The sequence below is a fragment of the Sinohyriopsis cumingii genome, chromosome 2 (genome assembly GCF_028554795.1).
Source record: "Sinohyriopsis cumingii isolate HCF-2022 chromosome 2, ASM2855479v2, whole genome shotgun sequence".
NCBI lineage: Eukaryota > Metazoa > Mollusca > Bivalvia > Unionida > Unionidae > Sinohyriopsis > Sinohyriopsis cumingii.
This window is the reverse complement of record NC_142962.1, coordinates 137,236,032-137,249,863: the sequence shown is the minus strand read 5'-3', so window position 1 is coordinate 137,249,863 and position 13,832 is coordinate 137,236,032. Positions and strand designations below refer to the sequence as shown.

General features: G+C 33.0%; 1 protein-coding gene across 1 annotated transcript in view; it reads right to left on the bottom strand.

Annotated features, from left to right (window-relative positions):
- LOC149805912 (uncharacterized) overlaps nt 1–13,832 on the bottom strand; it is a 273,589-nt gene that overhangs the window by 22,114 nt on the left and 237,643 nt on the right. Inside the window, exons 157-166 of the mRNA XM_089934933.1 lie at nt 13,504–13,692; nt 13,101–13,241; nt 11,771–11,953; nt 7,818–7,949; nt 4,577–4,759; nt 3,198–3,326; nt 2,258–2,440; nt 1,635–1,775; nt 1,039–1,224; nt 461–583 (exon numbers count right to left, since the gene is read on the bottom strand). Coding sequence (XP_089791059.1) covers nt 461–583; nt 1,039–1,224; nt 1,635–1,775; nt 2,258–2,440; nt 3,198–3,326; nt 4,577–4,759; nt 7,818–7,949; nt 11,771–11,953; nt 13,101–13,241; nt 13,504–13,692 — 1,590 coding nt within the window. The remainder of the gene's footprint in view (nt 1–460; nt 584–1,038; nt 1,225–1,634; nt 1,776–2,257; nt 2,441–3,197; nt 3,327–4,576; nt 4,760–7,817; nt 7,950–11,770; nt 11,954–13,100; nt 13,242–13,503; nt 13,693–13,832) is intronic.

Genomic DNA, 13,832 nt, shown 5'->3' with positions numbered 1-13,832 from the left:
TTAATTGGCGGGGCATCAAAACAAAATTTTATTTATAATTCCATATAGGTCTGATGATATCATTGTTCAACTGATGCCCATCACATTCCTTAATAACATCATTTTATTCTCGGTGCTAGTATGGAAATAAAGAGAAACTCAGAATACTTGTCCATGTAGCAAGCTAAAACATTTCTTCAGGTGTCAAGCTAAAGTGTATTCCACGTGTCACAAATTTATATATTTTACCTAAAACTGCACCTGACTACATCTGAATTCCACTTCGTTTGCATCTCAGAACAGCTAGTCTTTATTAATTCTTTCATTCAGAATTAATTTCAAAAGCACAGCTCATGTACAACTAAATTACAGGTGAATAATTTCACAGGGTAGATTTTCCATCTCATGGCTGGCCAATTAAGGTTGTACTGTAATATAAAACAATGACTTTTCTAAAGTGCAATGCAATTAGCTGACTTACAGTGTAGGATTGTGTGCGGTCTCTCCAAAGTTCAGTAGCTGTGGTGATACTGCCGGTGTTATTGTTCAGCCTGAAGTACTCTGATGTAGGTGGATTGTACTCCATCTTGTAAAAGACTTTATCCTGCAAAAATATTAGACCATGTGTAAGACATGTAAATGAAATGTGCAATAATTACAAACAGATAACTGGGGGTTATGTTACATTATCAAGTGTCAGATATTCAAACCATTAGAAATACTGATGTAATGATATGTACATAAATTAATCTTAAAATAAACAATGACTGATTTCAAGAATGATAAGTGATGACTGATGGTGTTCATTTCAATAATATGTCTAAGATGAGAAAAACTAATTCATATAGAGAGATCTTTTGAAAAAAAAGTGACTGATGTAAACTTTTTTATGTAATATAATTAACATATTTTTAGTGAAGGATCTTAAATTCATTTATAATGAGTTTACTATGAATTTTACTAAATTTCCCCAATAGAAAAAAGATTAATTTAAAAAATAATTGTAAAAATATATAGCAAGTAAGACATCAAAATTGTAACTAAAAAAAGACAACATACATTATCTTTATCTGTAGCAATCACTTGAACCACATCTGATCCAGTCGGCACATTTTCATTAATAAAAACTGTGTACAAGGATTTCTGGAATATTGGTGGATTGGGATTCCTTGTTACTATCACAGTTACTCTCACTTGAGCTTGCTTTCTGTTGGGGGCACCATTGTCCATGGCAACCACAGTGAACTAAATTTTAAATATTGAAATTTACTGAGTTGATAAATGAATAAATAAGATGAAAAATTGTCATTGTCCATTTCTATCATATCCAAAGATGAATATATTAATGATAATGAAATTTTAAAAATACTGTTTTACTCCCAACTTATCTTGCATGTACATGGTTAGGAAAAATTATTACATCTAATGTATTTACATATATATGCAATGGTAAAATTAATAAATAAATTCTTAACTTTGCTTTCACATAGAAACCCAGATAATTTTAAAATATTTTACATTAATTTCCACAAAATAATCGGTTTATAACTTGGATATCTATCTTCACATATTACTTTTCTCTAAGCTGAATCCGAGTTTGATCCCAAAATATATAAAAAAAGAGATTCAAGAATAATTTACAAAAGTTTACTTACAAAGTATTGAGGTGTAGTTGGATCATCCATTAAATTCCCAATGACCGAGAGAGTGCCTGTGTTTGGATTCACAAAGAAATATGATGATGCATAAGCTGGCATGATTTCTGAGATGGAATAGGTGATTTCTCCATTTGATCCCTGAAAAGGAGATTTCATGGTTTCATAATACTGTATGTATTATTGAAAGCAAAAAATGGAAAGAAAGGCAAAATTGAAAAACTTACAATCTAAACCAGTTTAACATTTGTATTTTGCAATGCATTTCCTCATGGATTCATATAAAGAATTAATTTAAAGAATCCCTCAAAGAACTTTGATGTGATTATATGGGGCTTTTGTTTATATATATATATATATATATATATATATATATATATATATATATATATATAAACATATATATATATATATATATATATATATATATATATATATATATATATATATATATATATATATATATAAAACTTCAGGACATGTAGGAAAGACATAATTGTTGGAAAGGAATAACTTGAAGATTGAAACTTTAAATAATACAGACATGGATATAGTAAAGAAACAGAAACATGTGAAAAAAATAAAAAACAGATAGATAGAGACTGGCAACGTAAAATACTTACAACGTCTGGGTCTGTGGCATTGACTTTGCCAAAGGCAACTGAAAGTTGCTGGGACTCTGGAATTCGGAAGGTCAAATCACCATGCAGGAATGATGGTGCTGATGGATTACGAATCACAGTAATGTGCACTAGGGCTTCTGCATAGTCCAATGGATTGTTCTGCCTGTATACAAATACTCTGACCTAAAACAAGAGACATTTTGCATCACAGTTTAAACCCAGCCATAGCAATGTCTATGCCATCAGCATAGTAGTCAATACATTTAAATAATTGGTAGATAAATTGCCAGAGCACAAAGTTGTTTTCTTTTCAGTGCATATCATTGTTTGTAAAAGCAAATTATAAAAAAATGATGAAAATGCTGATAAATAAAGTACATCTATGTGTGTTTCTTGGACTTGTTTTGGACAGAATTCTCGAACACAAGAATGTAGTACCAAGATGTGGCAGGAAAGGATCATTCTTTTGGATAGTCAAGTGGAGTAAAGGAATTATACTTAAAAGGACTTGCAGTGTAAGAAGATAAAGGGTTTCATACAGACTACCATGTTACAAATTAAATTATTTTAAAAAAAACTAATGTCAATATTTTCATACAAAAGACACAAAAGAAAAACAGAACTTGGTGTTCTAAATGACGATGGAAATTTTACTCATGTTTTCTGCTAAAATTTAAAAACAACCTTTTAATGCAATACGAAAGTCTTCTCATCATTTGAGACATTGGGTTTTTGTTTTAAGTGAATGATTGTTATATAGATCTGTTATTACAGGATACTCTATAATCTTTAGCACAAGGCAACAACGGTCTCTTACCATCCTCTTGAAGACACAGAAAATTCAAGTGATTAAAAAAAATTAATATTTTTTAAAGCATTAAAATTTTAATTGATTTCCAACAAATTCTACAAGGAGCTATCATAGGGTACAAAAACTTACGGTGTATGATGGTGTCTTATTATTGTCATCTGTGAAGAGTTTTGATGTTCTGATGACACCAGTTCTGTTGTTGATTTCAAAGTAAGTTGGTGCAAGACCATCTCCACGGATTTCATAAATGAGATTACTCTGAAATTAGAACATGACCAATGCTCAAACAATTATAAATAATGTAAAGAATATAATAATGGTGAAAACGTGAATGCTTCTTTTTTGTCATTCAATTAACTTGTGTCTCCTGTTCTTTGGTCATGTACAAATGTCCGAAATCAGGAAACTAATATAAATAGCAAAATATCCACAATAGTACCTCAAGGATGATGCATGTTTAAAATGTCTATAATTGTATCTAAAGGATAATACATGTTGAAAATGTCCATAATCATACTTAAAAAATGATACATGTTCAAAATGTCCATATTAGTACCTAAAGGATGATGTGTGTTCAAAATGACCATAACAGTACCTAAAGAATGATACATGTTCAAAATATCCATAATCATACCTAAAGGATGATACATGTTCAAAATGTATATAATAGTACCAAAAAGATGATACATGTTCCAAATGACCATAATAGTACCTAAAGGATGCTACATTTTCAAAATATACATAGTAGTACCTAAAGGATGATACATGTTCAAAATATCTATAATAATAGTACCTAAAGGATGATACATGCTCAAAATGTCTATAATCATACCTAAAGGATGATGCATGTTTAAAATGTCCATTATCACACCTAAAGGATGATACATGTTCAAAATGTCTATAATAGTACCTAAAGGATGATACATGTTCAAAATTTCCATAATGGTACCTAAAGGATGATACACGTTAAAAATGTATATAATTGTATCTAAAGGATGTTACATGTTCAAAAATGTCCGTAATCATACCTAAAGGATGATATATGTTCAGAATGTCCATAACTGTACCTAAAAGTTAATACAGGTTCAAAATATCCATACTCATACCTAAAGGATGATACATATTCAAAGTGTCCATAACTGTAATTACAGACTGATTCATTTTCAAAATGTCCATAATCATACCTAAAGGATGATACATATTCAAAATGTCCATAACTGTACCTACAGATTGATTCATGTTCAAAATCTTGATAACTGTACCTACAGGATGATACATGTTCAGATTAAAGCTCATTGTTATGATTTACATTCAAAATATATGCAATGATGCAATTTGACAAAATGATATAAAACTCCACAAATTATTAAACTGCTACCATTACTGGAAAAGTAACAACCTTGTTTTGCATTATTTAAAGAAAGTGAGGGAAAAAATTATCTTCCAAGGTAAAAAAAATGTTCTGGCATTAGAAAAGCCATACAAAGACATGTAGACAAAAAACTCACCAAAGACTGCTGATCACTGGCCTGCATCTGTATGATTGTGGTGTTCACTGGAGTATTCTCATCTTTTGTTAAGAAGTATTCTGTATCAGGGAAAGTGGGTTTACCAATTCTAGTGATTGTGAGTCTAACACTGGCTCGGTCAAACAATGATGGTATGCCCTTGTCATTGACTTGAACAGTGAACTGCGGAATGAAAATGAGGATATTCATCAGTAACATTTTCAAAGGCATGTCATATGGTATGCCCTTGTCATTAACTTGAATAGCAAACTGGAGATTGAAAAGGTGGAATAGCAATTATTCATCTGTAGCATTATACAAAGGCATCATATGGTATGCCCTTGTCATTAACTTGAATAGAAAACTGGAGATTGAAAATGTGGAATAACAATTATTCATCTGTAGCATTATACAAAGGCATGTCATATGGTATGCCCTTGTCATTAACTTGAATAGAAAACTGGAGACTGAAGATGTGGATGAACAATTATTCATCAGTAACATTATGCAAAGACATGTCATATGGTATGCCCTTGTCATTAACTTGAATAGAAAACTGGAGACTGAAGATGTGGATGAACAATTATTCATCTGTAACATTATAAAAAGGCATGTCATATAGTATGCCCTGGTCATTAACTTGAATAGGAAACTGGAGACTGGAAATGTGGAATAACAATTATTCATCTGTAACATTATAAAAAGGCATGTCATATAATATGCCCTTGTCATTAACTTGAATAGGAAACTGGAGACTGGAAATGTGGAATAACAATTATTCATCTGTAACATTATAAAAAGGCATGTCATATAGTATGCCCTGGTCATTAACTTGAATAGGAAACTGGAGACTGAAAATGTGGAATAACAGTTATTCATCTGTAACATTATAAAAAGGCATGTCATATAGTATGCCCTTGTCATTAACTTGAATAGGAAACTGGAGACTGAAAATATGGAATAACAATTATTCATCTGTAACATTATAAAAAGGCAAGACACATGGTATGCCCTTGTCATGGACTTGAATAACGTGTGTGTGTGAGTTGGATTTTTAACATAGCTATAACAATTTTTCAGTCATATCGCTACGATGTCTGCAGTGAGGCTGTTTATAGTGATGTCAAGCACTGGGGCATCATGCCCCAGACATGTAGCATGATGTCCCACCCAGTCACATTATCCTGACACCAGGCTGACCAGTCCTAACACTAACCTCTTAATGCTGAGCGCCAAATGAGGCAGCTGTTAGTACCATTTTTGTAAGTCTTTGGTATGACTCAGCCGGGAATTGAACCCATGACCTCCTGCATCTGAGGCGGATGCTCTAACCACTAGGCCAATGGAGCGGTCAGACTTGAATAGCGAACAGGAGATTGAAAATGTGGAATATCAATTATTCATCAGTAGCATTATACAAAGGCATGTCACATATTTTGTCAATGTTATATAATAATAATAATAATAATGAGGACTTTGTATAGTGCCTAATCTTTAGAAGCTCTAAGCACTTTACAACATTAGACAACACCTATAAGATAAAAAACATATAATGATATGATTACAAAAACAAACACCATGAAATTAGAAAACATTAAAACACATGCTGAGAATATTTAAGGTAGGAAACATTATTAGGTCTTTAAGTTTGTTCTTGCAGTCGAAATAAGTGAGTTTTGAGAGCACTCTTGAATGTGATCAATGTGTCTTTGTGTCTAATTTCAGTGGACAATTCATTCCACGTTGTTGGGCCCTGTTATGCACTTCCGTACACTGCTACTTTCATCCTTCCTTACATCTACTTCAATGATTCTCAAACTGTGTGCTGCGGCACACTAGAGAGATTTGCAGGTGCGCCATGTGAGTTTTTGAAAAAATACTTAAAAATGCTAGCGTTTTGAAACCTTTAACATATCGAAAAATTAAATGGTAAATCAATGTCACAAAAGTTAAAAAGTAACATATATAAGTTCTGAACCAAGTTATTCAAGTTCATCAAATCTCAACCGCTTCAATCTTGACTTTTCTCTCAACTCTGTGAAGCGATGGATTCAGACTACAAATGCCTGCTGTACCATATTGACGTTCATTGGCTTTCAATGGGGAAAAGTGTTAAAGTGTCTCGTCCATCGCAAGATTGAAGTGATTTCGTTTTTGGAGGTTGAGAAAACAGACTTTGGATTCTCTCTTCATGACGAAATCTGGTGGCTGAAGGTTCAGTTTCTCTCCGATTTATTCGACAAATTAAATTCACTGAATTTAAGTCTTCAAGGACCAATGGAAAACATCATCACTGCAACATCAAAACTTAAGTTATTTGATGAAAAGTTGTTGCTGTGGCAAAATATGGTCTCGAAGGGAGTCCTCGACTACCTTCCTACTGTCAATGAATCTCATTCAAACAAGAAAATCATCCCCGAAATTCTGGACACACTGAGAGACCTACAATCGGCACTGCAGCATTACTTCCCATCACATGCAAGTGAGGAATATGGATGGGTGATCAATCCATTCGGAAACAACGCAACTACAAATCTTACAACCGAAGCAGAACAGCTCATTGATTTAAAAAAATGATAATTTTTTTCAGTCAATATTTCTTGAAAAGAGCCTGGATGAGTTTTGGATCTCAGTCAAGAAGTCATATCCTGCAATCAGTTCAAAAGCAATCAAAATAATCCTGCCAATTGTGTATTCGTGGTTTTGTGAGTTTGGATTTTCAGCACTGACTGAAGTCAAATCGAAAAAGAGAGAGAGACTTCTTAAAATCAATGATGAAATGCACACTTGTTTGTCGACTTTGGAGCCTCGCTTCAATCTGATTTGCTCTCAAAAGCAGGCACATCCTTCACATTAAATTTAAAATTAAATATATATGTAAAAACAAATAAGTTCTTCACCACAAAAATTGTTAAATCTTTTCAGGTGTGCCATGAAATTTTTTAGATCTTTTTGGTGTGCCACAAAACAAAAAAGTTTGAGAAACACTGATCTACTACTATTCAAACTATTGATCAACAAATTAATCAATTAGTCAAAAATACATCTGAAACAATTTTCTTGTCAAGTTAATTCAGTCTTTTTCATTGCCCAAAAAATAGTTCCTGTACACATCTCGGATTTAACTTAACTGAATTAAATAGTAATGAATCGTTAATTTTGTTAAGTAATTCTCAAGAATTAAGACAGTTGGCAAAACAAATAAAAGGCTGGACTCTGATTATTCACAAGTTTAATTTACCTCCCAGATTTCTTGAATAATATCAGGTAGACCAACACGTGGTGAAAGTGTTCCATTCTGTTCATCAATCTGCCATACATTCCTGGCTGCAGCATCAATGATGCTGAAAACAAGCTGGCCATTCAATGAATTCTGAAAGTATGAAGAATAGAAGAAAATAAACATTTTGTAAAGAAAGATAACCCATACAAGCTTGAATCATAAAGATCATGTCATGGTTATAATAATTACATGAAAAGAAAGTCTCAGATACTTAGATACAGAATATAAAAACAGAAAACTGAATTATTATTTAACATGTATATTGTAAGCGATGATCTTAAGCCTGGCAGTTTGTATGCCTGTTATTTCTTCTTGCGTCTTGATATGAAAATTCTGGTTAATATTTCTTAATTACAGAGTGTAATAAAAAATTAAATGGCTCATCTGTACAAAGAGTTTAGTAAACATTTACTGTGCAAAAAATAAAATATCCTGAAAACAAAATTTTATTTTGATTCTTAACTAAAGGTCTCTTGTTAAAAAATTCTAATTATATTTAACTTTTTAATAAAAAAATTTAACATCCAAACTTTTATTGTGCAATATGTAGTCAGTGTTATAGTAACATACAATTAAACCAACCCACCTACAGTGATTAGCAAAACAGAATTAAAACAATAATAAAAAAAATCATTCTTTTCCATGATATGAACAAAGAGGTTGTTGTTGTTGTTGTTGTGGGGTTTAACGCCATTTTTCAGCACACGATAGCTATACATGGCGGCCAGTATTAATGGTCAAGGAAGAACCCGGGAAAACCCCGGAAAGAACCACTGACCCACGAGAAGCTACTGGCATGCTTTCTCACATACCCACATTGGCTGAATCCGAGACTCAAACCACTGCAGACATAGGTGAGCTGGCAGTGATCTATAACAAAGACCGCTTTAGACCACTCGGCCACTCAGGGCCCCTGAACAAAGAGGTAGTATAAAAGGTTGATGAAAAACTGTGCAACAGGGTTCACAAACATAGACTGCACTATAAGCGAGGGCATGAGTTAATGAGGGATCTACAAAAAAATTGGAAGAAAAAACACCAAACTCTCACACATAAAGAAACCCGAGCGTGTGTGTGTGTATAGGGAACTGGGCTGTTTCAGGCCCTGCCATAGGATGTGCAGGGCCCATGGCAGCAAGCAATGAGCTCGGGGCCCCAAGCAAAAAACTGCATTGTGGAGTTGATTTCCTGAAAGCGCAGGGCCCAAGGCAGTTGCCTCATTTGCCTTGCCCTAGGGCCGGGTCTGGGCTGTTTAATGACTAAATCCTCATTTTACAATTCTGTCAATAATAATTGTTAATAATGCACTTTTTCTAAAGTAGTTGATTGTTATTCTGTATAAATAACATTTAATTTCAAAATATAAATATGTGAAAAATCATTTCTACTGGTTTCAACAACCATCATGTGTATGCAAAAACATCTGTATATTATGTTGCTGCTTTTTGTTTTGTTGATTAGTCTGGTTCCTGGAGTGGTATTTAATCGAACAGTGCCAAGTCGGGAGTCAAAGCAGCAGGGAACTAGACTAACTGTTGATACACCACCAAACAAGATTCTTTTTTTTCTCCGAAATCAAGCGACATTTATTTTGTGAGACAATCATCTGTCCAAACTCAGTTTTTGTACTGTTCAATTAGTACAATTTGATGTCGCGATTTCCTTGGAAGTAATACTGAAACTTCTTATCATCCTTGAGGATAATTCTAATTGCCAGTACAGGAATTCTCTGAAACTCACTTACCCACAATAATCCGCATATGTGAAACCAAGCACTTTATTTTATGAAGTATTCGTTTCGCTTGGCTGCCTTGCTATCTTTGATCACAGTTATGAATGAGTTGGTTAATTTAAGGCAGATTAATTATGTTATATACACAATAACATTTAAACAGTTTTTGACTGATCAACTGAAAAGAGTTCACCCGACATACGACCATGACCGCTACATTTTAAGTATGTAGGATTTGCATGCCTTTTAGTTTTAGCTTTTCTTTTATTTCACATACTTTATTTGTTTCAAAAGATGCAATTAACATGATAATACAAAGGAGGCAAGCTTTTAATTCTGTGCAAAAATATGACAAATACTTCCGCAAGTCAGTTACGAAAACACGGTCAGCATTTAATTAGGTTCTCAGAGAAATGCTTGCTGACATAGTTACGTTTAAATACACATTACATTTATGATGATTACACTTAAGAGGAACTAAAAGATAGAATTAAAACAAAATTTCACTTAATAAAAATTATTTAGTTGACATTTAAATATTAATGTACAGCATACACTTGGCGTAAGTGACATTTTCATCGATCAAAATTTCCTTGAATATCTTTAATTATGGTATACTAAAAATGTCATTTGGAAAGAAAATGAAACCAATTATATGACTTCTAATCAAAATGTTGATTAAAATTTCCAGGTCTTAATTACTGTTTTCAACCATAAAACGAGCGACATATCAACGTTTCAGTTACTAATTTTGATCATGATTTTCTTCAAGTTCAAGAAATAGGGATGATGCTTTGGTATTTTATGGTTTAAAAAATGGGATCCACGCCTGCTCCCATGTTATAAGTGGGTTCGCAAGTTATCAGGGTGCGAGTTATCGAGGGAGCGGCATATAGTTCATTCATTAATTTTTACCTTGATTAGCCACTACAGTTAAGGCCACGCATGAAAAACATGCAGTCCACTCATTTATGCTCATTCATATGTACTATACTATTAACACATTTTGGGTAATCTATCACAGTATACAATGTATAGTTATTAATATGGAAAACTGACCATTAAATAAATATACCACAACGGTAGAAAATTACCATCACAGTATGCTAGAAGTAAGGCAAAAAAATGTAGGTCACATTTACTTTCTTTCATTGTAAAGTTGTATAAGTGATGTTCGAACCTGTGACCTCCTGCATCCGAGGTGCTATTATGTACTGAACAATGGCACTAAACCACACAAAACCAAAACAAACCTCGATAGGATGGCATGCAAAAAGATCTATTTTGTCCATTAGTTTAATGATTCAAGCATCATGAGAATAAACAAAAAATTCAACCAAAGTCCAAAATATGAAGTATGGGTCACAGTCACCTACATTTAATATGAGGGTATAGTAATCATCAAGATGCATCCTCTCACCTTGTTTCTTAATTCCAAGTATAACAGTATTATACAGGTGGTAAAAAAAATTATGTGGTCATCAGCAAACTCCAAAAACTTGGATACAAGTCAGTGACATGTGAAAAGAAGATATCAATAATTTACTTTTATAAATGTGTGGCACTAATGGCGATGCAAAAAATCATTTTTCTGGTATAAATAGTACTTAAGACTCATATAAGTCAGTGAAGTACAATAATCTACTTCTGTGATGAGGGTGCAGATCTCATCAAGAAGCATCTGCGCACAGTTTCATGAATTTAGGTATAATAGTAAACAGCTAAATGGAAAGCAACTAATCCAGTAAAAAGTAAAATGCATGTCACTGTGACATTTTTATGTATGGGTGTAGTATAAACGGAAATACATACATTCATCTAGTTTGACAACTTGAGCAAAAACAGAGTTTGAGAAAGAAACTTGATTTAAAAATTTGAACCAAGTCACTGATGTTTGTAATATTGGTCACAGTGACCTATTTTTATAATGGAATGTAGGATTCATCAAGATGCATGCCCTCATTCATATGGTGTGCAATAAGCAGGAGCTAAATGCAAAAATTTAACAATAAAACCAAACTAACACATAAGCATGTATGATGCTGGACCACTCCACCTTCTCTGCCATCTTTATTTTATGCAGAGGTGAGCTTTGTAGAGGCAAACTGACAAGGAACAGCAATTTTCTGAACATAATAGAAACTACCTACAACAAAGAATAAAGCAGACTGAAAATTACCTTTGGGTTGGCATCAGTAGCAAAAACAGTGATGATTGGGTTGAACAATGGTGTAGCCTCTGAAACACTCATGCTATATGTATTTGGATTGAATGTAGGTGCCACATTTCGTTCCACTGTGACAAATATAGTGGCTGTAGCTGTCTTTGGGTTGTAACTTGGATCAGTGGCCAAAACATAAAGCTGTAGAGAACATGCAAGAAATACTGATAGTTTTTGGACAAACGATGCAACCAATTACTTCAATGAAAACTTTATGACTACTTGTTCATAATACATTAAAAACTCTTAAAAGAAACATATGCAATCAATAATTAGTAAATTGCTACAAAATGCTTTTGCAGACAATTACAGACATTCATATTGATGGAATATCTTTAGTAAAGATCAAGCAAATTCAGAAAACTTAACCACTCATTTAAACATTGAAATTATCATCATGAAAAGATACTGAAATTACTATCAGATTACTTCTATTAGCCCCAAAAACCATACTGAAATTACTAACAGATTACTTCTACTAGCCCCATAAACCATACTGAAATTACTATCAGATTACTTCTACTAGCCCCATAAACCATACTGAAATTACTATCAGATTACTTCTATTAGCCCCATAAATAATACTGAAATTGCCATCAGATTACTTATACAAGCCCAATAAACCATACAGAAATTACTATCTGATTATTTCTATTAGCCCCATAAATAAATACTGAAATTACCATCAGATTACTTATACAAGCCTTATTAACGATACTGAAATTACTATCAGATTACTTATACAAGCCCCATAAACGATACTGAAATTACTATTAGATTACTTCTATTAGCCCCATAAATAATACTGAAGTTACCATCAGATTACTTATACAAGCCCCATTAACAATACTGAAATTACTATCAGATTACTTATACAAGCCCCATAAACAATACTGAAATTACCATCAAATTACTTATATTGGTCCCATAAACAATACTGAAATTATCTTCAGATTACTTCTACTAGCCTCAGACACAATACTAAAACTGCCATCAGATTATTTCTGCTAGCCCCATAAACAATACTGAAATTACTATCAGATTATATCTGCTAGCCCCATAAACAATACTGAAATTACCATCAGATTACTTCTGCTAGCCCATAAACAATACTGAAATAACTATCAGATTATCTATATTAGCCCCATAAATGACATGGCATTGCAATGAGATAACAAGCAAAGTCAGCATTACTCTTCAAAATATTAATAATTATTCTCCACCCTGATATAATTGCCTCTATACTTCTTGCAATACCTAATGTATGGTAAATTGAGATTGAACTTACTGTGTACTGAGTTGGTTTGGCAGTGTCTTTATATAACTGGTTGTTGATGGTGATAAGACCTGTATTTGAATCAATTCTGAAGTATTCATTGCCACCAGCTCTACCAACATCAATTCTGTAGATGACATTATTCTCTGGTTCCTTAAGAGAGAAACAACACAAAAATTTGAATTACAGTTAGCTTTTATCACTTGTAGTTATCATGGAAAAGAAAATTATGCAGCAAAGGAATGTGCACAGCAGGTTATCTTGCTTACTTTTTCTACCCCATAAACTGATATGGTCTAAATTTAATTGTGAAAGTTTTGTCTTTTGTTTAATTGTATTTATGGCTGTTTAGTACAAACACTAATATTTAACATAGAAAAAAGATAATAATATAAAAGGCAGAGATTATACTCACTGTTATGTCCTGATCCTGGGCACTGACTTGAATGACACTTGTGCCTACAGGGTCATAGTCTTTGACGCTAGCGGTGTAGGCAGAAGTAGGCCTGAATTCTGGTGCATACAGATTTCGGTTCACACGGATGATCAGTGTCATGTAGCTTTTGTCGTCAGGTTCAGCAGAATCATAACTTTCGATGAAAAGCTGAAATTTGTTTTAGACCTATTATGTCTTTCCTCACCTATATGTTGTTCAAGATTATCAGGCTTTGAATATAATAATTATTTTCTTGAAACTGACTGCAAATGTTGTCACTTTAGTGTATGTCTTATTTTAAACAAGGC